Source organism: Peromyscus eremicus, chromosome 2 (assembly GCF_949786415.1).
Source record: "Peromyscus eremicus chromosome 2, PerEre_H2_v1, whole genome shotgun sequence".
NCBI classification, from domain to species: domain Eukaryota; kingdom Metazoa; phylum Chordata; class Mammalia; order Rodentia; family Cricetidae; genus Peromyscus; species Peromyscus eremicus.
Genome location: NC_081417.1, coordinates 116,989,557 through 117,016,516, shown reverse-complemented (window position 1 = coordinate 117,016,516; position 26,960 = coordinate 116,989,557). Strand labels below are relative to the sequence as shown.

Below are 26,960 nucleotides of genomic sequence, written 5' to 3'. Positions count from 1 at the left end.
TCATATCTCGGATGGATTTGTTTTTTGTGCTTAACCTCACTCCAAATTCACAGGGATACCCTTGATAGGTTGTTGGAATTCACCCTGGGGAAGGTCATTGGGCTTCCTGCTAGTGTCTTACCTAAGAACGTGTTTGAAATGTATTCAGACACCTGGTTCCCTGATCTGCTCATCTCTGAGAGGTGTGTCAGCTCCCGGTTCAGCATCCTTTTGAACTGTGTATAAAGAGAAGAAAAGGCATTAAGTGTCTATCTAGGAAAGAGCAAATGATCACTGCATTTCCAACTTCACTTTCTAGGAACCGAGAGACTGTACAGACCATTTCATTAGATTAACGAAAGCTATGCTACAAATCATAATGTCCTCTCAATTTGAAATTCATTCCAATGTCATTGTAGAAAAATAAAAGATATTCTTAAGTTGTCTTAATATTGTTGATTTCTTTTGAAAGTTGCAAGCTCAGGAAAAGGAATTTTAATAAAGATCAAAATAATTTCACTTGAAAATATTGCTACTTTTTAAAATTGGGAATATTCCCCCAAATATAATTTGAGATAACATATTCAGTGAGAACAGATTAAGTGAAAAGTTTAAGGGAAAATGAAAGGGAGTGGGGGGGAAGCATTCTTTTAGAACACAGTTGAGAAAAAAAAAAACAGGATTGAAACACATTACAGTACATTAAAATACAATGCAATAAAACAAGTCCTTATTTCATAGGAAGCCCCAGTGGATTAAATGTATATACAAATTCAATCACTGCTGATACCTTCTTCTCCACAGAAAACAGACAGAGGTAAAGCATCAAATTCTACCACAGACACATAACACAATCAAATCGACCCACCTTGATATAACCCCAAGATACAGATAACAAATAGTTTGCCTCAGGCATTTTGGAAGCTCTTCTTGCCACAATCCACAAATCCCTTTGAAAGAAGTCAGTTCTAGGACAGCAATCCCCAGAGGATCAGAAAAACCCCGCAGATCCAGGGGTTAAAGAATCAAAACTTAGAAATGACAAAGCCTTGCAAACGCGCGGTATTTCCTCATCCACGGCAAGCCAGCCCATCTTCATTCACACTCCGTTATTGCAAGAAGCCTATGCGCTGTCTGCTTATTTCCAGGCAGACGAGGGGAATGAAACCAGAAATTGTACTGTACGAAGGAGCCAGAGCCGGTCCAAACGCAGTCAGCGGACCGGCTTGAAGCACTGTCAGTTATCAACAGTCCTGGTGCCCGGAGGGGCTTCCAACATAGGTTAGTCCAACTCTGCCAGGGAGCAGGGAATCTCTTCCCCCCGGGAGCTGTCTGCCTGGGAAACAGCCATCTTTTAAAAAGGAGAAGATTAAAATGGAGGAAGCTCCATGAATATTTAAGTAAATCCGAGGTCCTACCCTCCCCCGTTCCAGCTAGGTGTTCTTCAACCCTCTCTTCCTCTGCAGACAGCCCTCTGCAGAAGCAGCCTGACACAGCGCTCCGCTATTGTAATTGCTTCCAAGTGATGGTGTATTTGATTAATTGACTCTGGGCTTTTTTTTTTTTTTTAAATTGGAAAAGGTTGGAACTGGAACTGGAACTGTTTTCTGATTCGGCTTCCAGTATACAAGAATTTCTTTTTAACCTGCTTTTGGAACATTACTTGCCCACCAGCTGGGATGCTGATGCATTTAGCCTCTTTTCACAGTGGAATAAATGAGGATGGAATGAATTTATTTGACTCAAAAGGTATTTCATCCAAAAATGTGCAATTTTCTGCACTCAAGTCAGTTCATTAATATGCTTATTAGATCATATTCAGCAAATGGATTAAATTCATTTAACCTTTTCTTTCCACTCAGGATTCCCAAGTACATTAGGAAATAGGAGCTACCATTTGCTGAACGAACAGTGAATTATTTGGACCTATGCTTATTTGATATTTTAGGGCCATTACATCTTAGAATTCATGTTAGAAACGTTTCATAGTTAAATTATTTTAGTTTCATTTTAGCAACGCAGGATAGGTTGAAGAGGTCCTTCTTTTCCTGGCTCCCCTGCCAGCCTCTTCCTGTCAGCATTACAGTACAGGCAGTGGGATGCCCTGTCCAAGCAGGCTTCACTTCTCCCCCCTCTTCCCCCTCCACTCCCCATCCCCAGCCTTCCAGGGAGTTCCTGTCTTCCACGTTGAAGGATCAGCCAAGCACCATGGCAACAGCCTGAACTTGTAATTGGCTCTCTTTCCTGTGAGGCATTCCCCTTCCAAATGAGCATCCTGTATCTGACAATAGCTTCTCTTCAGGCATCTCAGACTCGGGTCAAACCACTGGTTCTCTCAGAGAGCTGCTTTTTGAGGTGAGGCCAGACCCAATCAGAGGCACGGCCTGTTGGCTCACTCTACCACACACTGTCCTCTGAGACACAACCTCTCTCTTTCTGGGTAACCTTGCTTGCGTATGTGTGTGTTTTCGTAAGTAACCAGACATCTCTGAGTCAATCACTTCTGCTTGTAGACTTTACATGTTGAACTTCAGTGTAATTTTGAACCCCAGGTGAATTGTATAAATTCTGAGGTTTTTTTTTTTAAAAGACATAACTCTGTCACAATGGCCTCTCACCTTGAAGCCACAAAACCAGAACTTACTGAAAACTAAGAGGTTAGAAAAGACAGGTTTATAAGTGCTGATGGGTCGGCTGGCCTTTAGCAAAGAAACAAATGTTACTTAAACTATAGTAAAACCATCTTACATAAAAAGCTTAGAGACAGATGATTTATTTCTTCTATAGCTTTTGTCCCCCTGGACAAGACTTAGCCAACTATAACAGTCAAGCAATTATCCTCATTTTGGTTCCTTTGGTATCTCTGAAATATTTGCAAACATTGTGGAGTCGACGAGGCTTGTGCTACTTCAATAAAGTCATTCTGTCAGGTTTTCAACAGCCAGCCATTGGTGGAATACCTGAAGTGGTCAGGCCAAGGCGGGGGGAGGGGCAAGCGAATGGACAAACAGAAAGCCCTTTTATGGTTTTAATCAACTTTCATTCTAGTAGAGTAGCCAGGTCTATTAGGACGCATTGGCTAGTCCTCAGGTAACAGTCTAAAGAGGGTGGGGAGGGCTCTTTGGTGGTGTGGTTGGCTACTCTGCTCAGGAGACGATCATATACAGCAAGACACCTCTCCCTACCCTCTTTCCCCCTCTAACTTCCTTTTATCATAAGATCCTGTTGGGATACATGGTCCATCAGTCTGTGTGGTAGAGGGTGGTGGTTTTCAGCCATGGGGCTGAGTAAACTACATACCTTCTGTGTCTTTTCAGAGGGGTCAGTGTACTGATGAAAGTAAATAGAGGAATACCATCTCCCTTTTTTCCATGCCTAAATGGATTCTCCTATGATCTTTTTACTTAGGGCAGGGCAATGCATACCAAAAGCAAAGTTTTCCTAAGTCATCCTAAGGTAGCCATAAAATACACATGGTAAAGTATACAAATGGAGGTCATCCAGGGTCAGAAACCAATCTAGACCTTTTAAATGTTGCTTAGCAACCACCACTGGTTTTCCTCAGCAAGGGAGGGCCCTACCACACTGACTAAGGCAATCACTGCTTTCATCAAAAAATACTCATGAAGGGCCCACTTGTTTGGGGTTCTGAAAGACTAAGAAAGGCAGATGTGGCCTTCTAGAAAGGCTAAGTCATGAGGGTAGGGCTGGCCCTAGTGGCTGGACAAGCCAAGGACTGGAACTGATATGTTGAGGTGACAGCTGATGGGACAGTTGGGGAGTTCATGGTAGGGAGGTTTTCAATGTCTGAATTCCTTATGGGAGTTGCTTCTGGCAAGCTATGGGTATCCATGACACAGCAATCGAACCTCGACTTTGATTCTCAGTCTTTATGACTGGCCTTGTGACGCCACTTCATCTCTCTTCTGTGAAATGAGAATGACACATAAGCCTCACAACCCACCTTTCCGCCCTAACCTCTCAAGATTGTGTGAAAGATTCTAGAGCAGCCTCCCACCGCCTGGGCACAGTATTTTCTAGCAACTAGCTCCTCTCAGAAAAATGAAACTCTTTCTATACTGCTGAGGTAAACAGGGTAAAAATGGAGATGCTTCTGTTTACAAGAATAAACCACGACTAAGGACAGAGAGATGTGTCATAACTCAGAGCTCCCTGGACAGTTACCTCCCTGTCAACTTACCCAGTTAGCTGCTTTAATATGAAGGTAAAATGGATCCTGAATGAAACCATGGCCCAAGGACTTGCAGGATTGAAAGGGAATGAATTTATTTACTTCACCAGATGCAGTAGAGAATTTACAAACTGGAGGGTGCTGTTTCAAAGACAAATGAGTTCTCATGTCTCCTGCACACAGGTCCTATTTTTCTTTAATAATCTGTCCTCACAAGAAAGCCCTGTTAGAGTCTACCTAGAAATAATGTCCCCGGGGGAAATGGCCAAATTCCCTTTTCAACACAGACAAACAAAGTTTGTGAATGAACCCTTAGAACACAAACTTCCCACACCTCCCTGAAGCTGTGTCTGTCTAACACTAGATCTACAAACACTGCTAAGAAATTAGTTACGTTTTGAAAAGAGAAGGGCTATTATTTTCTATAAATGACTTAATACTATTTTCCTAGAATATTCTTTCTCTGTAAAAATCATCTGTGATTTTTTAATGGCCTGCCTTTGATTTATTTAACTTTTATGTCCCCATTATTACAAATGATAAGTAAGTCTGTTGTTTTCTTTGCACCAAATCAAACACAGACCCCTTTTAATGATGAGAAGCTTCTTAGGAAATGTTTGAAATTAAATTTTGTCATATCACTTCAGTTTTCCTTCAGCTTCTGAGCCACTGTCCTCTAAAGTGATGAAAACACATCTTCATTTTCTATTCCCTCTCAAAAAAACGAGCTTAAAATTTGTGCAAAGATCAGCAGGCACTGTTCTGAGCTCTTAGTGACTTCACATAGAAGGGACTATGTTTCTCAGAAAAAAAAAAAAAGCCAGAAGGCAGATGGTAGAAGGAGCTAACACTGAGTATGAGTATGTGAAACAGCTGCTTTTAAACTAATCTGGATTTGCTAGTGGTAATTCTACATGATTAAAAATATTATTAAAATAATTGGTTAAATATCTACCCTATCAAAGACTAGAAAAAGTCAGTGCTTTTTCTCAATGATAACCTGGTGAAGTCAGTAAGAGAACATTTTCAGGAAGGGAAAAAGGTGCCAAACAGAGGGAGGCGGCCCCAGTCATTGCTCCTGTGGGTGGCCATCTACGTCGGAGCCCAGCTGTGAGACAGGCGCCTTATTGTGCGGCATCTTCCTGTTTTCGCAGTTCGAAACAACTGCCGAAGTCATTAAAGTCACCATGACTTTTTTAGGGACTAACTTTTGACTCATATTTTACACTCTCGTTAGTCATGATTTTATAAGGATTCCCGAGTATCAGGGAAGTGGAGGGGCTGAAAATGCCTCCTCGTGAGATCACAGAATGCTCACAGTGGCAGGGAGATGAGGTGGTGACGCCCGTTAGTGAGAGATGACTGCAAGCCATATGTAATCTCGGGTAAAATGCATTGACTTCAAAGTCTCTGTTTCCTCAGTCGAGTGAGAGGGTTGATAGCTAAAGTCCCTATTTTTTTTTTTTAAATCTGACTTAAAAATAAAACAGAAAAAAAAAAAATCTGAAGCAAAGGTATGGTGTAGTACTTTCAACCCCTTTATATGAAATTCATAATTTCCACTGTTCTTAACAGCTCAGGTTATCTTGTGCTGTGCTTCCTCCCTGCTGTCTTTCCAACATTCCTTTGAAATTCCATGCCCTGCTTCTTGAATGACATGCTTATCTTATTTGGAAGGCAAGTGAAATAGCACTGAGTGCATCAGTAACTGAATGGAAGAAGGAGTTACACTCGTGGTCATGCCCCTTTGGCTGGAGTAGCTGAGCCAGAGAGCACAGTTCCCGGGTGGGTCGTGCCTGCCAACAAGTTCCACTGCGAGCAAACTCTGGGCAGGGGGCGCAGGGTTGGGTAATGTTCACCGCTCAACGGGCCACATCAGAGAGACTCTCGTGATTTCTCTTCCCAGCTCCCCAAGGATGTAGTGATACAAGACAGGTAAGAATCTGAGGAAAAGTGGGCATGAATCCTGTCATGACAACTTTGCAACAAAATACTGGCGTTTCTGATGAACAAAGCCAGTTCTCTTCACCAGCTAGAAGATGAGTGCTTGGCTCAAGGGACATATGAAAGGCAAGGGAGGGATAAAACATCAGTGCTTTCTTACAGAGAACTGGAAAGAGAGAAGTGGTGGGGTCAGTAGACAGTTGTTTCACAAGCTGACACTAGGTTCTCCTACTCTTGACGTGTATCTCCCTACTTATTCTCTGAACTACCCACTTATTTTTCTTTTCACAATTTCTGAAATGTTTTTAAGAGAAAACATGACACACATTGTCTGAATGCTGAAAATGCTTCCTAACCCTGTAGTAATTCCCTTAAGAATCTTTTCAGAAAGTTCTCATGACCCACATTCCTGCCTAAGTTGCTACAGTGACATGATTAAATAGACCAAACAAGAAAAAAAATACTGCAAATATTTCTAAGAACTAACATAATCACAGCATTTTATGCAACACGATATTTCTAAATTATGTATAATGTTTATTACATTATACAATGCATGTTACTCATTGTATATATTTATACTTCTGTATATGTAGAATTGCTAAGTTTGATAGATAAAAATTCAAGATACTCTTTTAAATTTGAAATTCAGATGAAAGTTTTGGGGTATATGCATATTTCGGATATTACATACCCAAACACCTCACAAGAAGATTCAAAGCTCTACTCTCCTCCTGACAATCAGTGTGAAAGGCTCTGTATACTTTTAGATAATTATGCTTTTCTAAGCCTTAGTTCTTAAGGAGAGAGCTTTCCTTCTTTTGAGAAATAACAGACCATCAATCATTCTTGGAACTCTACCATGCCATCTTATGTTCTGTCCTCTTCCTTCTAATCTGCAAAGGTATTTTGGCAGAGCTTGAGTGCTGGGCTAACAGTGAAATACAACTGACCTCCATCGTCAACAAATGACCAAAATCATTGTAGCAACTGAGAAAAAGAATTAAGGAATCAGTCTTGAGCCACTCTTTTATCCCCCCAAGGTCACAGAATTTTAATATGACTCTAAAGCTGACGACGACGAAGATGCTTTTATACAACATTACCCATCTAGAAGACATACAACTTACAATATTTAAAAAAATAGAAATATTGAATTAGATGCATGGATCTGAGTCTAGAGTCCTCTCCAGTGAAAAACAAAATCAATAGTTGGTCCCCAGTTTTTCCGGAGGTAACTACACAAAACAGGGGGTGCATCACCACAAACACTCCTCATTTCTTAGTCCAAATACTGGTCATGGCAAACATCCCCGGCCCCTAGTTTTTAAGAGAGGATCTTGCAATGTTGCCTGGACAGTCCTTGTGTGTCCTGGTGTGTCCTGCCACACCCAGCAGTCCAGTTCCTTTAAGAACTGATTCCTACTTTCTGACTCTAACATTGTTTGAGTTATTGTAAATTCCACCTCCTTAAAATGTCTACTATTTCTGCAGCTATACAGATCTGCATAACTTTTCTTTGAGATTACTGTTCTACAGTCCGGAGGGGCACCACAGAGCCTACAATGCATCTGACATTAGTTATAGTGTTTTCAGCTAGTGTCTTTCCCATACTCCCTGAGATACATGAGACAGTGAGAGGCTTCAAAGCTACTTTAAGAATCACTCTTTCTAGTTTAACATTTCTCAGGGCTGGGACAGCCCAACAGTCTGTCAAGTTTCAAGGTCAACTCTGGGGCCTATCAAGAAAATTAAAATCCCGAGCTACACGGGCTTATCATTTTGCTTCTGGAAGCATGTATCTTGGCTCCTCTGGTAGTCTCACATTCAAATTGAGAAAAATTTGCCACAGATTGAAGGTTTGAATGAATTTGTAAATGATAAAGGATGAAACCAAGTGTCTTAAGCTATTTCTAGCCTATTAGAAGAGATGGCTATATTCTGCATGTTGTTTTCTGACAATAGCTACCATAATTTAGACAAGATGGATGCACACTTTCACCAGAGTATCCTTCAACTGTATAGTCCTGTTGGGAGAAAGGCAATTCCAAAGATGGATACCTAGTTCTTCCGTGGAGAAGAGGGAATGTTCATTGCAGGCTTGCCTTTTTAGTGGACTTGAGTGACACCAAGGAAGCCTTACCAGAGAAGTCAGTAGCCTCTACCACACAGGATGTAAAGGCAGCTGAATGTTCTCTCAAATCTGGAAATAAACTCCCACACTCTAGTGCAGTCTGAGAAACTGTGCAAGTCATTGAGCCTCTGAGAGACCAAGGATTCCCACCTTTGAAGTGGGATGACTAGAAATGACATATGTCTGTGACCTAGTGGCCACTCTATGCTGTGGGATTTGTGCTTGAAGATAGGATTTATTTCTGAGTTTTTAGTCTGAACTCAGGCCTTCCTTACTTTGGGTTCACTATTGCATGAAGATTTCTTGTGGTTCTTTAGTGCCTAAACTCTTTTTGTTGTTGACAGTAGCTTGCATAACTAACTGCAAAATTCCCACAATATGCATGATGTAGTGCCATGTCATACAGGTTATGTGTGTGATACATGGGTTACTCATACAGGTGCAAGCTTGCTGGTTGACATTTATATTGTTCATCAGGCTAGGCAGTGTAACCAGAATTGCAGGAAAGATAAATGAAGCATTTAAAAATGAAAACCGTAAGTCGAAATGTCCTTATATTGAGATCATACTCCCCCTGCCCCTCAAAAAAAGCCTGTTTAGAGAAGTCAGGATGTTAGTAACACTATTGATTAATGATTCTTTAATTTAGTCAATTTCTAATAATTAAGAGACTTCAGAATTCTCCACGTATCGACTAAAGCTAAAAATAAGCACAGACTGCCTGATAAATAAGAATATCTGCACCATGTCTGCATTTGCTCCGATTTGCAGAGTTGAAGTCAATCTGGTAACATATGAATTAATTAAATATGCTACTGGGGTGAAAGAAACCTCAGCAAAATGCCATAATGAAAATTATGGTTCAATAGTGGCAAAGTAATCAGGTGCCAGGCAACAGAGAGAAAAAGCAGATGATAAGCAGACATAACACATGCTCTTAGGTCCCACCCACTCCCAACACTCCAGAGACAAGAAGTTTGAAACAGCAGCCATCACAAGGCTCTGAAGGCTCAGACTCATGTCCACTGAATGTAGACTTTCTGAGAGCATGATAAACCAAATAGTGCCAAACTGAACCAGTCAGCCTTCAACAACCAACATCGAGCTTCCCATTTCTGCTCACAAGAAAGGCGCATTTGCACCTCACCTCTGGGGCAGATTCAGAGTTCTCTGGGCAGTGTAGTTCTGGCTCATCTGATGAAATATGAGGAGCAGAGATGGAAAGAGCAAAGGCTTTTTCCTGAATTCTTCCTAACAAATACCTACATGTGAAGAACTCATGTTTTATTCATGTTAACCAAATAGATTTACCACACTTTTTAAAAAAAAAAGAATTTCTTCTTGTCCAGGACTTCATCCTCTTCGGCTAAGTTGTCCTATTTTAGTACCTTGTTGGGGGTTTTTCTGTGGTAAGTACTTTTGTTGAGTTGGGGAGATGGCTCAGTGGGTAGAGTGCTTGCTGTCCCAACATGAGAACCTGACTTTGGATTCCTTGCACCTACAGAAAAGTCAGGTGCGGCAGTGTATGTCTGTAATGCTAGCATGGGTTGGGGGGAAAGGCACAAGATGGATCCTGGGATTTATTGGCTAGCCAGTCTAGCCAAAATGGCTTGCCATTTTGGTTCAATGAGAAACACTGTGTGTGTATATATACATATACATATATATAATTATATACATATATTATAGTGTAAACAATAAAGACAATTTATGTTGACCTTCAACCTCCACACACATACTCACTATTGAGCACATACATATACATACAGGTACACACACCCTTAAACACCTCCTGAAGCTTTTCTTGAAAAGCAACATATGACCCTTTTCAGTTTGAAAATTTCACTGTTAGTCATACAATATGCCACTAGACAACACTCTTATCAAGATTTTAACCATACAAGAGGTATCTTAATCTTATAAAATACTAGTACAAAAGTATCTATTGAAGAACTTATTAAAAATTCAACAACAGTAAAACTACCCCAAATTCTCTGAAGTTAAATGATACTTGCAAACATTTGGTAGCCCTTGTTGAAACAGTCCCAAGCACACTCCCCTGTCATGCTAAGAAAGATGCAAATAAGCTTTGTGCAACCAGATCCTGAGTGTTAAAACACAGCAGGGAAAAATTCAGCAGTAGCTCATCCTGTCAAGAACACAAATAATGTACTTGCTTGTCCAAGAAAAATATACCCAGTGTATCAGTCAACATGACTGTATCTCAATGATCTGACTCAGAATGGAGCCAGCTGCAATCATCACAAAGGGGGGGGGGCTGTAGCTGGCAAGGTAGAGGACTCTTTGGGGGAGTATAAGGCCAGTTAAGTTTTAGGCTGAGTCGGATGGATATCCAGGGTAGGGCCTAGAATACACTTACCTCACTAGAGAACCACTAGAAGGTTCCTCTTTCCCCCTAATCAAGTGAACATGTGAAACTATACTGAAAACCTATGAAATCCTAGATTTCTCCAATGCTAGCTGTTATACTAACCAATAGGATGGTAAGAGAGACCAGGAAGACTGTGTACACCAAGAGAGGTTCCCAACACAGGGCCTGGCTGTGCGGCCTGAAGGGGGAGTCTTCCAGGTGGAGAAATGATGAGAGGAGCAGAAAGGCCTGGGTTTATTCATTCGCAAGTGATCATACAAATCTGGTGATCTATAGCCATGGTTTTAGTAAATGTTCTCACACTGAGGGCAAAGAGGAAGTTGGAAATCCACCGTGTTGACCAACCAGAGTTAGTAAAATTTTAGTATGTCTTTTGTAATTTGTCTCTATTTCTTCCCACACTAAAATGAGTATTGGGGTTCTTTTGCAAGTTTCCCTCCAGTGTAAATGCCTTTTTAAATATTTTAGCTTTTAATCAAGTCTTCTGTTTCTATTCCAATAACCTAAACATCAAACATCTTTATTCAGTTGAGGATTTGTAAATTTTCTCTTCATTTCTTATGCTAAGGATTGTATCCTAAGGACTATCACCTTACTCTGTCACATCATAGAATGTAAATAATGCCCAGAAATGGATAGATAGCAAAAGAGCTGAAGTTAGCATGTCAAGAATCCTTTAAACATGGAATAACTTCCCTTAATAAACATTATATCAACACAATTAATTCCCCTAAGTCACTTTATTTTCCCCAGCATTTCTTCACTCTAAAAAAATGAACACATAATTGCTTATTCACATTTATTACAAAATATTTGAATTATTTACCTCAGAATTCTAAATTTTAATAAATAATAAACTCATCTTGAGCCACAGTGGGTAGCTTTAAAAAAAGCCTCTATGCTGTGAGTGAGATTGACATAACTTAAAATACTTACAAGCATTTAATAACATTGGCATTGTTTATCAGTGGGCAGCTGCAATAGGATTGAACTAACTCCATTGGGATGTAGGCAACGGGACTCAAGAATGGGGAACTCAGTTAAGTCATGAGAGCTTCATGTTGGGATATTAATTGGAAAGAGACATCAGAGGGATAGAAAGAGGGTAATCTGAGATTCCCATCTTAATCTCAACTTCCTAGGCTAGCCACTCTGCCAAGCAGCTGGAAAAATCCACAGCCTGGTGACTTTTTCACAGGGATGTAAACTCTCCAATTTGCCATCTTCAGTTCCCAACAGACAAAGGGGAGAAATAAGGGGGATTACAATTGGATTTGAAATGAGACCCCCATCTCAGTACTGAAATCCTCCCATTATCCTCTGACTCTGGAGAAGTCATGGAAAAATAAAATTACTTATCAATGAGAATATACTTTGTATTTTCAAAGGTTTTTGGATTATATTAGATATTTAATCTTTATTTCGTATTGATAAGAAAATAGGTCTGATTTATAAAATGTTTCCTCATCTGTAAAATGACTTCAAATAAATAGTATTTAATTAAAAAAAGTAACAGGAGCACACAAATGCAGTCCCCCCCACCACCACTACCACAGAACACACATCGGGTTTCCCACACTGGGGGACAGACACCACAAGGGTCTCCACAGTCAGTCAGAGTGCAGTAAATAAGCCTCGCTGTGGGAACACCGCCATGATCATGGTATCTTCCCTGCTGGTAAATACATAAATAGGACTTTTAAAGTTCTGTTCTGGACTGAAAGTTGCAGGATCATGTCTAGCACAACTGTGTGAAACCATAATTGGAAATAAAATGTGTAGAATTTTTTGTTACTTATCAAATTTCACCATCTACAGTGACCAAGGACATTAGTTGTTGGGTCAACACTTAGTTTACTTGGTCCTCTGTGCAGCACAGCAGATCTAATTCAATTGGAAAGATACTTTTATTTAGTGATGAATTTTCTTATTAAGGTGTTAGATGCCAATAATTCTTGTCCTAAATGTATTTTTAAAAATATTGGTTGAATCTTTTTAAAAACATTTCTAAGTAGCTATACTCGGCTTTCATCTACATAATAGTTCAAGGTTATAATATTTTGCAGTCTACTGAGCAAAGAAAGAGCAATGTGGTCTTGTAAGGCTTTTAATAGCAAATTTATAATTTACTATATTTGAAATTTAGAAGTTAGAAGATGAAAATGGCTCCACCCTGAGGTGAGCTTTACATTAATAAACTTGCTACATTTCTACCTTGAAGGGCTTGAGGCTTCCAAAGCAGTCCGTCCTAAATTTGCGATTGTTTTTTGGAAGGGAACATATTGTGACTGCTGAGCAGAGGTGCGTGTGCCTTCTAGCTTTAAAGTCTACTCCGTGAATAAATAGAGATCGTAATAAATGGAGATCATCAGGTGCTTTCCAAAACAGGCACCCAAGAACAAGAGATTCACTATCGTCTTCTTTTCTAAGCGACTTAACAGTTCTCTCTTTGTGGAAGCATTTGGCTACTTTAAAGTAAATCAAACAAAGGAAGTTACAGTAAAATCTCCCAGAGACTAAATAGTTTGGCACCAGCTGAGGGAAACATCACATGCCATAGGGCAAGACAGAAAGGGGCTGGTAGATCCCCGAAAAGAGCTAAAGCGAGTCTGTACAGGAAAGCACACTGACAATTGGCATGATGCCGCCAAGAATGCAACCCGACTGACCGGCGTGAGTGTGCGCTGGCGTCTTCTGGCCGGGTATTTTGGTTTTTATAACAGTAAATGATCCTTGCCTGCTGAACCCATTTCACCTAGAAGTTAAACATTTTGGAAGAATTGCGTAAGAGCGAGCCTCACCCCGGCTTTTCTTCCATAGATAACAACGGCAAGGAACTCGGTGGGGCTCTAAGTCTGGGACGTGTTCTCAAAGATCAAACATGCAAAGGCCAGGAAGTATAAAAAAAAAGGAAACTAAATGCTTATTCCAATACCGTGCTGCGAGGCAATAGTTCAAGACCGCTCTTTTCAGTTTATCATTGACTCCTCTGCTATAGTGCGCTCCCAGCAGCCAGCCGGTCAGAGTCACACAGAGGTGAAATTCCTTCATTGAATTCCTCTTGAGAGATTTGTTCATTTATAAAACTTGCAACTGAGTTAATGAAAAGACTGGGTGAACTAGGTCAGAATTCAGTGAAGGAACCAGTTCCTAGATATACCCATGTAGAACTATTTAGATTAAGCAAAGTATTACAAATCACTTTATTTATTTCAGAGAGCTAGCTCCCAAACACTTTGATTTGCTAAGTTTTCATAAGACCAGAATTTTAAATACTTAATCACACTCAAGAATACAACTCTACTCTAGAATTTAAAAAACAATTAAAAAGAGCAATTTAAACAATAATAAATAAAGACTGGTCAGCTAAATCTTCCTTTTCATCTCTGAAGACAATAAGATAAGAAATCTCTCTGCAATTGGGAGTTCCACAGTCCAAGTAGCTCTGCTACAAAGATATGAATTCTCTATTTTATGGTCAAGCCACATGCATTGGGAAGGACATGCTACAAGGCGAAACTGTTGCCATCATTTGAATGTCAATAAAATCAAATCAATAAGAATGGCCCCGATCTCTCTCTCCTTTTCGGGAGTCAGGCAGAAGTGGTTACACAAGGAATTTGAAGTAGACCACAGCTTTCAAAGAAAATGTTACTATCTGGTCTTAAGCTAAGTTAGGGAAAACCAAGAGAGCTGGGATTTTGCACACTAATCTGCAAGCAGCAAGGGATGCCTGACACTACTGTTTCCATTTTCATGAGTGCTTATGCACCATTTCCTAGAACTATGACAGTTTTCTGTGTTAGAAGGACTGACTGCCTTCCAGCCCAGGCTGAGTCTGGAATTAATGGCTAGACTAGGGGCCAACAAGGTAACTGCACATTAGAAATTTGAACCAGACCAAACCAATAAAGATCTGTGTTAGAAGAACAAGACCTCCCACCAAACACTACACACTTCACATTGAAGAATTGCTAAGCACCTGTCAACTTTCCCTTCCGTTTATTTATCTCACTGGGATGCTGACCCTGCTTCTTGGTACTCTCCCAGCCTCACCGAGCCCAAAGCTTCATTCGTGGTGTTAGGCAAGCACACTACCACTGAGCCACATCCTCAGCACTAAGAACTAAAGCTGTGTGTTTGTGTGCATTTTGTGTGTGTGTGTGTGTGCATGCACATGCGTGTGCGTGTGTGTAGAGTTGGATCTTAGAGCCCCAGGCATGGTGACAAGCACTCAAGCAATGAGTTACATTTTCAGCCATCGTGCTTTTATTCATTTATGCTAATCAGGTTGTTTCTACTAAATCCCACTTTATCCATCTGCAGATAGTGCCTACTACAAAGAGTCTCCGTATATTCAACATGGGTAAAGGACTCAGCTGTGTGTCTACATGCAGCATCTACACCTGTGTGAGTATTGTGGCTGTCTACCATCATAAATTCAAGAGTGGATATAAACCACAGAAATAATCTATTCCTTATAATCTTGTTTCATAATAAGGAAATGAAACGATTTAAAATGATTTAATTGTCCTGGAAAATATTCTCAGTAAAGGCGGAGCTAGAATTTAACCCATGCCTTATGGTCAGATTCTGTCACTTTACTTTGCTGTCTCTGTGCTTCATAGAAGGCTGAGCAGTAAAGGAAGAGAACTGGGTCAAAAAAAAAAAATACATGCTTCCCCTCCTGTCTGTCAGAACTGATTTTCATTTCAGTCTACCCTCTAAATCAAGATCGTCCCTAACATTTGTCAGGGCACATACTACAAGCCTAAATGCTTAAAAATATAAACTGAGCTAGCACTGAAACTCTTAACCTGACAGATAGCCCATCACAGTCTGTAAGGGCAATGAGAGCTTCAGCTCCCTCAACTCTGCACCATATCCTGCTCTCTGTTTGGCTGACCATCGGGGAAAGCTTGGCTGAGGCCTCTGCCACAGCCTGCACGCCCATGCTCCCACACACTTTCTCCCCAGTCCTGTACGGCTGCCTCATGGCTGTCCCTGGGTCCTCGGCCTGTATGACTCTGCAAAAGCACATCCACGCACAGGCTCTGGGAAGAGGATTCAGAGCCCTTTGGGCAGAAATGAGAAATTTGGCCAGAGGCACAGTGAGGTCTGGAGGAGACCACATGTATCCCTTGGGTCTGATCAAGCCCCTTCTGTTCAGCTGGAGGAGAATGTGCTAGGACTCCTTCAAGCCTAGGAACCAGTAAAAAGCCCCTGTGTTAAGGGAAGCCCCTCTCTCACCATTGATGAATCCTTCAACAACCTGCTTCCCTTTGACTGACAGAGTTCCTAGATGAATCTTTTGGCCAATAAGATCTATTTCCTTTCAGTTCTGTTAGGGCCAGCATTTCCCATAGATATTGATTGATCGTTGAGTGGTACAGAAAATGACTCACCCAACTTTAGAGCAATTGGCTTGCCTTGGTCATGATCACCTTCCAGTGCCTTACATTCTGGTAGCTCCAGGCTGGTGGAGTTGAGTGACTTTATTCCCTCTCTCCCTCCCTCCCAAGAGCACAGGCAATTAGTCGGTGCAGGCTCCTGTAGAGCTGGAAAAATAAACCTGTGTAGCTAGAAGGACTCACTTCTCCAGTGATGGTATCTGTACGTGATTTTAGGATGCCTCAAGAAAGTGCCATTTATCTCCCAGCTGGCGAGGTTCCTTAGCAGTTACTGAAGTACTATATCCTGACTCTTCAGTCTGAAGGAAGTGGTGGTATCCAAGACTGGGCTGTTCAATTTTCAGAACATCCATTTTCATCATCTGGGTCCAAATTGGTCCCAGACAAAGCTGCTAGAGAAAGAAAAGGACCCAGCAGGGCCTTTGGAGGGCATCTGAGACTACCGTTAATAATTTGAATGTAGCTGTAGTTGGCTACCACGATATGCTTGTCTTTTGACATTCCCCATGGCAGGTACTCATAAGCCTTGCGATTCTCTTCACCTGAATCCTAGATGAGTGACTATGCTTCTCAGTCCAAAAGGGGAAGGAACACCTCCCACACCTCCCCAGTCCTGCCCCACCTCCCTAGGATTGTTCTGGCCCGTCCTTCCTCAGCCTCTGTTGTTGCAACCCTGTACTTTTCTGACTGCGTCTGTCAGGAAGGCGGCAGGAAATTCTAGTCACCCTCACAGCAGCTGTACCATTCCTCCTATCCTTCTCTGGTGACGTGGGTTGGCTTTGGTGAGAGGAGGTCAGGAACTGAGCCACAGTGAAGGTCGGAAAGAGAGGTCATTGTTTATGCTGCACTCAGGCTGGGGATCCCGGTGGGGCTGTTTGCTTTCTTCCTTTCTATACTGTTTCTCTTTCCGTTCCTCTTTTTGGGCAGAGCCCAGGCATCCTGTTTTCAAAACAGCAGGCTGTTATTTTTCGGCAGATGAACTCACGCTCTGATGCGTTTTGCCGAAGTGTGAGACGATTCTTCCAGGTGAGGAGGCGACAAAATTTGAAACACATCTACTAATGAACAAATCTAAGAGGGAAGGGCTCTGACATGGCTAACCTAACTTGGACTGCTCACTGAGGGGTCCAGGTGTTCTGCCCACATCAGAAAGCACGGCCATGCCCTCCAAGCTCCTGCTTACCTGTCCTGGCTTCCTGCCCTTTGTATTTTATTAATTTTAATTTTGAGAAAATATTCTCTAACGCTAACTCATCTGGCTGTAGGTTTCTCTAAAACGTTGAAATTCCGCTTGGCCTATTGATGGTATTTAGGGGTCAAGAAAAACCATTTTTGTTAGGCACAGGAGCAGCCATCTGTCCCCCTGTAGAGGCATAGGGAAAGCCAGGTACCCCTCTGAACCACTCCTTCTCTTTAGGCCACAGACGGGTCAAGGAAAGTCGGAAATAAACAACAAGAAAGCATTGCCCTGCCCAGGTACAAGAAACCCTCAAGACTGCTTGCTTTTCCTCTACCAAACAGGCAATGCTCCACCTTTTCCACACAGGCTGGCACCTATGTTACCCAGTTACACTCCCTTCACAGGACCGTGGCTCTCCCGTCTATACTCTGAAGTAAGTTCAGACTGTAAACAGAAGCCTCAGGTCAGCTGTGAAGCGCAAGTAGAGACATAGATTTGATTTGGCAACAATGTAGTAGGTCTTAGTAAGTGATCACTCACTGGATTCTTACGACACACCGGGGCACTTTACCCTATGCTTTGGGACCTAAACCTGGTGAGGCAAGGCTCACTTTTATATTGTAAAACAGAATCTTCAAGGCAGTTAAATAAGTCGGTTCACATGAAAGAGCTAGTAAGTGAGATGGACAGAATTTAAACCAGGCATCTTCAGATCCAAAGCTCTTCACGTTTTCCCTCCTCTTTTAAAGCGTGCTGTATGTATACTCCCTTCCATCTCTGTGATTCAGTTTTGCTGGGCTCTTTTCAGTAAGAGTAAGCAAAATACGACCAAATCTGACTACTTGGTGATAACTATGACGGTATTTCCAAATAGCTACTCACATAGAAATCTCAGCTAATTTTAGCATTTAAATTTTCATGTGGAGTATTAGTTTTGTTGTGCATCACTTCGTCTCACTTTTCCAGATAATATCAATGAACTCTTTTCTGGTGGTCACACTATATTCTCGGGTTGTTATTACCCAGGCTATGCTTGCCATTGTGCTCAGCATCACCCAAGACAACGATCGGCATGGAACGAATCGATGAGCTGAGAGGAGAGACCTTTTTAACACAGCATTCTCTTTTTCACTCACTGAATGGCTGCTATGCCCTGCCGCCTTCCCCCCAGGGACCTAGAGGACAGGCGAGGCAGCATGCCCCTGCTTCAGCTAACCAACTGTGCTGTGAGTGGCATTTCTTCAGTTAGTTCTATTCAACTTCCATTGCTTCCTGCACGGGACACCCTCAGGGAGGGGTGGAGGCTCAAGGGACTGGGAGTCTCTGGTCTCAATACATATCTCCTTTCATAGTTAGCGATACATTTTAATAACTTTACAAGATAGACAGTGAACAAGGCTAGCACTCAGGACACACACTGGATGTGATAACTAATGGCAATGTGCAGGTTCTTTAGGACTGTTCTTTTCTCTTCTGGCTAGTCCCCTGCTCTGTCTTGGTGTCTCCAGAAGTTCACATCTTTGATGGTGAAAACTACTGAAAAGATTACCCCAGAATTTTGGGTCCACAGGTTGCGTCACATATCACAAAAGAAGAGACAACCGAACATCTGCTGATGCTGTGAAGCAGGCCAAGCCTGTGTGAAACATTCTGTGTAAATCCCAAAGTGATTTGGAGAAGTTATACAGTGAAGCCCCCAGCATGGGGAAGCGGTTGGATTTTACACCAGCCTGGAAAGTCCCTGCTTAACAGGGAGCTTGAGAGAAGTCAGAAAATACTAGTTAAAACCCCAGTGCGTTCTGTTTCTTTATTCCCCATCAAGTGGAACTCCGAGCTAAAATTTCAGAAGAGGCTCATTTCTGCTCTGTTACGGATCAGTTCATGAGAGAGTTTCAAAGTAAGAAGGACCCCACCACCACCACCACCACCACCAACACACACACACACACACACACACACACACACACACACACACACACACACACCAGCATCTCCTAAGGATGCTCTGCTTCCTTTGCCATGATGCTTTGAAGAGGAGCCAGCAAGCTCTGCTCCAAAGTGATGCTTTTTACCCAGAAAAAGAGGAAGGAGAGGGCAATCAGCAATGGACCTTGGGCTAGAAGTGTAGGTGGTACAAAGTTTCTTCCAGCCTCAGAAATGTAAGACAATAGCACACATCTCAAGCTAGAATTGTAGGTGGACTTGAAGATGAACTCTGTGAGGTTCAGTGTCCAGGCTTTCCCTCAAAGTACAAGAATGTAGATACATATATAACTTCATAACTTCTACCACACACACACACAAACACACACCTGTACACATACACACACACACCTGTGCACGAATACACGCATAGTTAAAATTCTGCATGAAAACATGTAAACAAGCAGAAAAAAAACTAGCAACAACCCTCACTATATAATGTCAATAAATTAGCACTCTGTGTCCAGATGTTAATTAAACAAATGAGATAATGACAGATAATTAAAGCTCCTCAACATTGTTTTTGTTTTTTTTTTTCTGGATATTGTAAATAAAATCTTTTTTTTTTTCCACTATGGGTAGATTTTAGTTTTAAATGATTTCACCTTTAAAATTAGGAAAAACAAAACAAAACCCAACTTTCTGTGGTAGAAGGCAAAATACCCCATACACCTTTGTTTTCTTTTTTCTTTTGATCTCAGGCCATGTCAGCATCACAAAGGAAGACTTATAAATCCTCCAATGCCCTGCTTCCCATCAAAAATTTGTCAGACTGGAAGGCAGTCTGTGTTCTCATTTAAAAAAAGTAGTGGACCTGCTTTCTCGTCAAACACGTGTATGCTGCATCGATTAAAATGTGGCAAGTCCTACACTCTGCCCAGTGGACTCAAGCAGATTTCAGTTTTCTCCTAACTGTTTAAAAAGAAAAAGTATCTACAACTGTCAAAACGATCTGGAAGCTACGCAGATGCCTGTCACTTACATCCGATACTGCACGAATTCGGAGATTTGTTTCTGAACAATTAACACGGGTTAAGAAACTTCAATTCACTGTAGTACCAGGGCATGAGCAAAGAAAGTGCATGCGGTACTTTGACAAACTTCTCCCGACAAATGGACAGACTGGCTGCAGCCTGCCCGGAGCTTCGGTTGTAGTTTAGAGAAAGGGGCGTCCTTACCTTGTTAGAAGCCATCTCGCTGACAGAGCGGTAGGTCTGGATGGTCTCTAGCTGGTCTAGGCACCAGTCTAGTTCCTCCAGCGTCTCCATTGCTAGTTTCTGATATGATTCTTCTGCAAACAAACACACAGACAGGTAGTTAGGCTGCAGCGGCTGCAGGCTGGCCATAGCCGAGGAGTCTCCTCCGCCTCGGCTGCTCCCGGCGCCACTGACGGTGCCCCCTTGCTCCTTCATTGTTTGCTTGCCGACGACTCCTTGCTTCCAAGCTCTCTGGTGCTCTGCCCGGGGTTGGCCGGTGCCAAGTTTTCACCCCCTCGCCGGGATGAGGTGTCAGTGATCTACCAAGAAACTTCCTCAGAGGAAGAAGGCGGGAACCTGCGCCCAGACGCTCATCTGCATAACTGTGCCCTAAAACCCAGGGCCCAGCAGAGTTTTCTCAGGCTGCCTCTGCCTTAGTCATCCCGGGGCTCTGTGGGGTGTGTGATGTCATTTCTGAGTGTTTGCAATCTGGAGGAGAAATGAGGAAGGCTTTCCCTTCTTTTTGCTTTGCTTCTAAGTGAAACCGGGGGCAACTGTTTGACCGTGCTGTTCCCAGGCAGGAAACTCATTCATTCTGGGGGAAATGCTCCAGTTGGGTCCCTTTGGACTCAGCGACACTGACCCGGGACAAGTCTGAGGCATAGGCTATTCCTTTCTCTTCGTGGATTCTCTCCCTAAACTAGAGGTAAAACGAGGTCTCCCCGATGATAAGACTCCAGTCTAGAGAAACTGTCTGGAGTTTTACGTGAACACGTTTATTGGCCTGGGAGTCTTGTGGCTCTTGTTATAATAAACAAAGCCAAGACTTCCCTTCGGGTAGTGCCAGGGTCACAGAGAAACTCTGAACCGGACTTTCAGGTGGAGCCAGATGTGCGCCTTTCCTTTGCACGAAGGCTAGGGGTCTCCTTTGTTGCTTTCTGGAAAATTTTCAAAGTGTCCCATACCAAAAAACAAACAAACAAACAAACAAACAAACAAAAAAACCCGTGGAAAAAACCAAAAAACCAAAAAACCAATAGTGTGTGTTCAAGATCACACATCTGGCTAGTAGAACACTTTTTTTTTTCTCTTCCCAGGACATGACATTCCATAGCCAAAAGTTTGTGGGTCTCAATAAACATTTCAGGTTATTGACTTAAGACCTAGGTTAATAAACACTGAATTCATGTTATAACTTTAGGTGAATTAATGAAGCTTCAGATACATAAGAGCAGGCAGACTCTTCATACAGAAGTGAGAGGAAGAGCCGCCAATCACCACACATTCCAGAACACGAGTGTACAACGGGCACTGATAAGATACAACGTTCCTGCCAGCTGTAGAATGCTTAGACAGTGGTTTTAAACACGTTCATGAAGAGGCCCTAGTGAGACCACACAGGCTTTCATTATCACATGAAGAATTTTATGTGTGTTGCATCAAATACAACACAGAACAAGCACAGAAAGAGAAAGAACTGACGTGTGGTTCCAGGGAAAGGGAGTGGCCTGTCCACAGAGGCACACTTCACAGAATCGGGTATTTGTTTATCCCTGCACTTTAGGGTAAAGAGGGGTTAAAACTCAACATCCTGTATGTCATACGTGAAAACCCACAAAAACCACCGGAGGTGACTCCCTCCATCTTCTTTTCCACACTCTTCAACATGCAGACAAGAATTGAGGTGTTTTCAATAAAACTATTTTCAAGCTAGACATGCACACGCCTTGCCTTTTGCTAGGCTGCCTCAACTCTAAGATTCTCCTCTCTCTCTCTCTCTCTCTCTCTCTCTCTCTCTCCTATGTCCCACAGCACCCCTTCCTCCCCTGTTTCCTTAGAGGAGTACTTCAAGAAAGCTTTGTCTGAAGGGACAGAGCCCTCACACCCCCACTCCCTGCCTCACTCCCCAGCTGCCTTCCACATCACCACCTGCAGCCTCTGTAACTGGGACCAGACATCCAGCAGGCCAGCCAGGAGAGGAGGAGTTTGTGCAAAGCTGTTGGGATCAGCAGATAGCAGAGTGACTGTGAGATAAAATAGTGCAAGGCACATTTCTCCACCAAGAGGAGGGGATCTGATTTCCACTCCAGCTTCACAGAGAAAACACAGGAGCATGCCAGCAGAAGCACTGAAAGGGAGACCCTTTCGGAGGTATATCACAGTACCTGATTGCTGCAAGTGATACCTGTGCAGTGTTGCTAATGTCAGTGCAGCCTGAGATGTGTGTGCGCCTAGCTGACAGAGCCTATTAGCGTCTTGCTCCTGCATCCTGCATCTTTCCTTCTTCAGGCTAATCACTATGTATATGTATATGTATATGTATATGTATATGTATATGTATATGTATATGTATATGTATATGTATATGTATATGTATAGTAAAGACTTATTTCATCTTGAAATTCTGTTAGATTGGTCACTTTCCAAATTCTTTCCCCCTCATAATAGCTGCTTATGTATTAAAATGTTTTTTATTAATTCTTTCATAATTTCACATATTGTCTCCGTATATGTATTTTCCGAATCCTTACCCCACTGTCAAGATTGCATGCCCGGCTTATCACAACTGAGGTAGAGGGCATAGGCACAAATGGGAGGGAGGGACGTTCTAACACTTGCTACTCAGGGTTGTAACTAGGAAAATGGCAAGTGTAGCTTAGCACTGGCCTCCACCTTGTGGCTTTGTAGCCCTTGAACCACACACAGCCAGGTGTTTGGGACCCGGCAGACACCCAAGCGATACCAGTCCAGATGGAGATGAAATGCCTGGGCAAGCTGCTTGCAGAGCCTTGGGCACTGGTGAGGCAGACTAGCTCGCATACCATGTGGTGGGAAAGTACCAGCTCTGCAGCAAGAACCAGGCAGGCTGGCGTTCTCTTTGAACTCTTACTGTGTGATCTCAGACACCCATGCCCTACAGCTGTAAAAGGAGGGTATGCCTCTTCAAATTACAAAGAGAAAAGGTATAAGCATGTATACAGCGCTTAGCAAAGAAGCTGGGGTTCAGTAGGTAGGGGAGCAGGATGTGGGAGCAGTTAGTCCTGGCAAGCAAAGAAACCCAAAGGCCCAGCATAAGGGAGGACAAGGGTGTGAGGAGGAAGCCAGACAGCAGAACTGCACATTTGGTGAGAGGTTTTTCAGTGAAGAGCTGCAGCACATTTTTGCAGGGCCTGGGGCAAAATGAAAGTGCAAGGCCTCTGGGCCAAACCCTGGGAAAGAGAACGTGGGAGTGGGGGCTTGAGCATGGAGTTTTTTCCCCTTCCTTCTGCATTCTCTGTCATCGCCCCCACCCCATGAAATTCTTATTTTAAAATACTTTCAGACAGACAGAGAAGCTGCAAAGGTAATAGAGTCCCTACATTCTTGCATCCTGTTTTCGTCATGACTACTGACATTTTACATTGTGGTGGTACCTTTGCCTCAGTTAGTGAATGGCTTGGTGAGTTTCACCTAATATCATGTTCTTTCAGGCATGGGAATACCATGAAGGGAGGACAGACCCTCCAGGAGACTTGAGGTGCTGCTTCCTGTGACTGACGCTGTGCATACAGCTCACCAACTGCTAGCAAGCCCTCCTGCAGCAGCCAGGTTGTTGTGCTTTGCCTGGCCTGGGAAAAGGCAAGGCAAGTATTTTTCCTCATTACAAGTGATGGGCGAGGGGGTTTCCAGTGTCTTACTTCACAGCACAAACACACAACCATTCAGTTTTCCAGTAGAGTCCGAAGGGTACTGCTACTCCTTCACTGAGACCTGCTGGGTACCTAGGTCAGAGATTGTGCTGGTGACATTTGGGAAGAGGGAACCTTAATTGAGAAGATGTGCCCATCAGATTGCCTGTAGGCAAGTCTGTGGGGACATTTTCTTGATTCAGGATTGAGGTTGGAGGGCCAAGGTTATATAAAAAGAAAGCTGAGAGAGTCACGGGGAGTATGACTGTCAGCAGCATTCCACCATTGAGTTCCTGCATCCAGGTTCCTGCCATGCTTGAGTTCCCATCTTGGATGGGATGGACTGTGATCAGTTTTAGCCAAATAAACCCTTTCCTACCCAAGTAGCTTTTGGCTATGGCCTTTATCACAGCAATAAAAAGCCTACTAGAACACTGATTAGTAAGAAGTTTGGCTGATGGAGACACCGGCTCTGTTTACCATATTTGTACCCTTGCCAACTCAGAGCATGGACAGCTCTTAACTATGCCCCACCATAAGACTTTGCATAGCACATTCACTCAAATCAGATCCTTCTTGTACCTGTACCCAGCCTCTGCTGAAGATGGTGGGAAGCAATAGTCACAGGTGATGATGGGAAGAAGGAGGATGGATGGATTCTGGAATACCAGGGATCAGAGGAAGAGAATAGTTGAGAGAATCGGGCTGGGGATGCAGCTCAGTGGTATATAGCATGCGTGCCTAATGACATGGTCCCATCCATATTTAATCCTCAGCACTGCAAAGAGCAAGAAAACAAATAAGCCAAACACACCTACCAAACAAGCAAATCATTTGAGAATCTATCTAGGGGGACAGACAAGTAGTCAGCTTCCATTTGCAAAACACAAGTTCCAAGATAAACTCTGAGCTCTGAGGCAGCCAACATGGTCTCATCTGTACGCAGCAATCTATGTGAGTACACAGGTTCATTTCCAGAAGGCTGACTCTGTTCCTGTCATGCATAAGACGGTCCTGAAGAGAGCAATGCTCTCACCACAGATGCAAGTCTCAAGAACAGGGACTGCAATCACGAATGTTGTCATCAAGCCTAGCGTTTGAAGAGAAGCCACAGGAAAAGCCAGCCTTCTTCTTTTCCTTCCTCCAAGAGAGGCTGAGGAAGCTTTTCTTCCTTCAGTAGGAAGGCGGTAGGTACTGCCTCTGATGAATGGGCAAAAACTATAATTAATATTAATCTTATAAGTATATATTATATTCAAATAGCTCTTTTCTCAAAGGAACTCCACAGTGTTCACTAATCCTTGCAATACCTCTGTGTGACAGACAGGCAAGAGGGTATGATTGATTTATATTACGGCTCAAGCCAAGGACAAAGTCAGAAGTCGACTCATCAGAGACAATAGTGCTCTCCAGATTCCCGGCAGGACTGGATTTTGCTCTATGCTGAAGAGGATTCAGCTTGGAGCAGAGAAGCAACCGTGTTCCTGAAAATGCTGCATTTAAAGTTACTTCTTACCATGTCTTTTCTACTTAAAATTGCACAACTGCTTTCCCAATGTTGTCAGTTTCGAGTCTCCTCTTCCCTTTTTGGTCCATCTAACGTAGCTCTCAGCAGAGGGAGGCTGCGCAATGCTTCCTCAGAAGCCTGGTGTGACCCTCACATTCATCTTGCCCAGTGCCTGACCTCAGGCCACTTACCCAAGGTCTACTAAACTAAACTTCTTCACATGTAAAGTGAGGTCAAGTGAACTATCCTGCTCTCTGTGGGAATGTAGAACAGGAGAATGCACACAAAAACAGGCAATAAGCCTTTAACTATGGTATATGTTTTGCAAATATATTTTTTTAAATTACAAATGGGATGTAGATGCAATGTAGAAAATTAGGAAAGGGCAGCGGAGAAAACCTTGACATGGTCTGAGTCTCAGTGGTAGATCCCATTGTTAACATCCTAGTATAAACCTTTTCATTTATGTACATGTAGTCACATACAAATACATAGAGATTAAATAAAATCACAATGTACAAATTGCTGAATCACCTTCTTTTATTCAGTCAATGCTCTACCTTCCTCCCTGTTTTTATAAATTTTCCACTCACCTATTATTTGGGATCATAGTCTTAATTTTCTATTCTTCTAATCCAGTAGTAGTATGCATGTGTGTGTGTGTGTGTGTGTGTGTGTGTGTGTGTGTGTGTATGAGAGAGAGAGAGAGAGAGACTAAAAAAAAAAGGACAGACCCAGAAAAGAGTTATAGCAGGAAATGGCAATTAGAAACCTATGAATAGTTACATACAGCCAGCTACTCCCAGTCAGAAAACACTGTAATAGATATGAACAGTTACAAAGGTAGTGATCTGGTTGGCAACAGGCTGTAGGTTCTCTAAAAACTGGCCCTGCAATGTAGGGAGCTCAATGTGATCTTATCACCCCCTGACTTCGTGGAGGAGAGGGACAGAGGCTCCCTTACAACCTCAATACTGTCTAAACTGAAACTTATCACTCAGTACAGATGAAGAAGTTGGAGTTCAGGGAGGTAAGTGCCCTGCCCCCACAAATACACACGGATTAGGAAGTGAAAACATCACAGCATACCCCAAATATAAGCTTCCCTTCAAATTCAATGCTATCTGAATACTACCCAAACACCACTCTAGCACAGCTCCATATATACTAGGAAGATGTCTGATAGAAAAGAAGTTCAAATATCTTTTCCCTTATAAGTGTCATGTAATTGAACTCTCTTCTCATGAGAAGGTGGCAACTGTTTGCATAGTAACTCAAATCGATTAGAAATTACAACATGCACCATGGAGGGTAAATTTCCTAAGCATATATATGGTAGAAAACAAACAAATAAACACAGTTACACAAAAGACT

General features: G+C 42.5%; 1 protein-coding gene across 3 annotated transcripts in view; it reads right to left on the bottom strand.

Annotated features, from left to right (window-relative positions):
• Window positions 1–26,960, bottom strand: part of Pde4b (phosphodiesterase 4B) — a 459,158-nt gene that overhangs the window by 16,778 nt on the left and 415,420 nt on the right. For all 3 annotated transcript variants that reach the window (XM_059254584.1, XM_059254585.1, XM_059254583.1), the window contains 2 exons: window positions 20,394–20,506; window positions 122–215 (listed from right to left, as the gene is read on the bottom strand). In XM_059254584.1, the coding sequence (XP_059110567.1) occupies window positions 122–215; window positions 20,394–20,506 (207 nt within the window). The remainder of the gene's footprint in view (window positions 1–121; window positions 216–20,393; window positions 20,507–26,960) is intronic.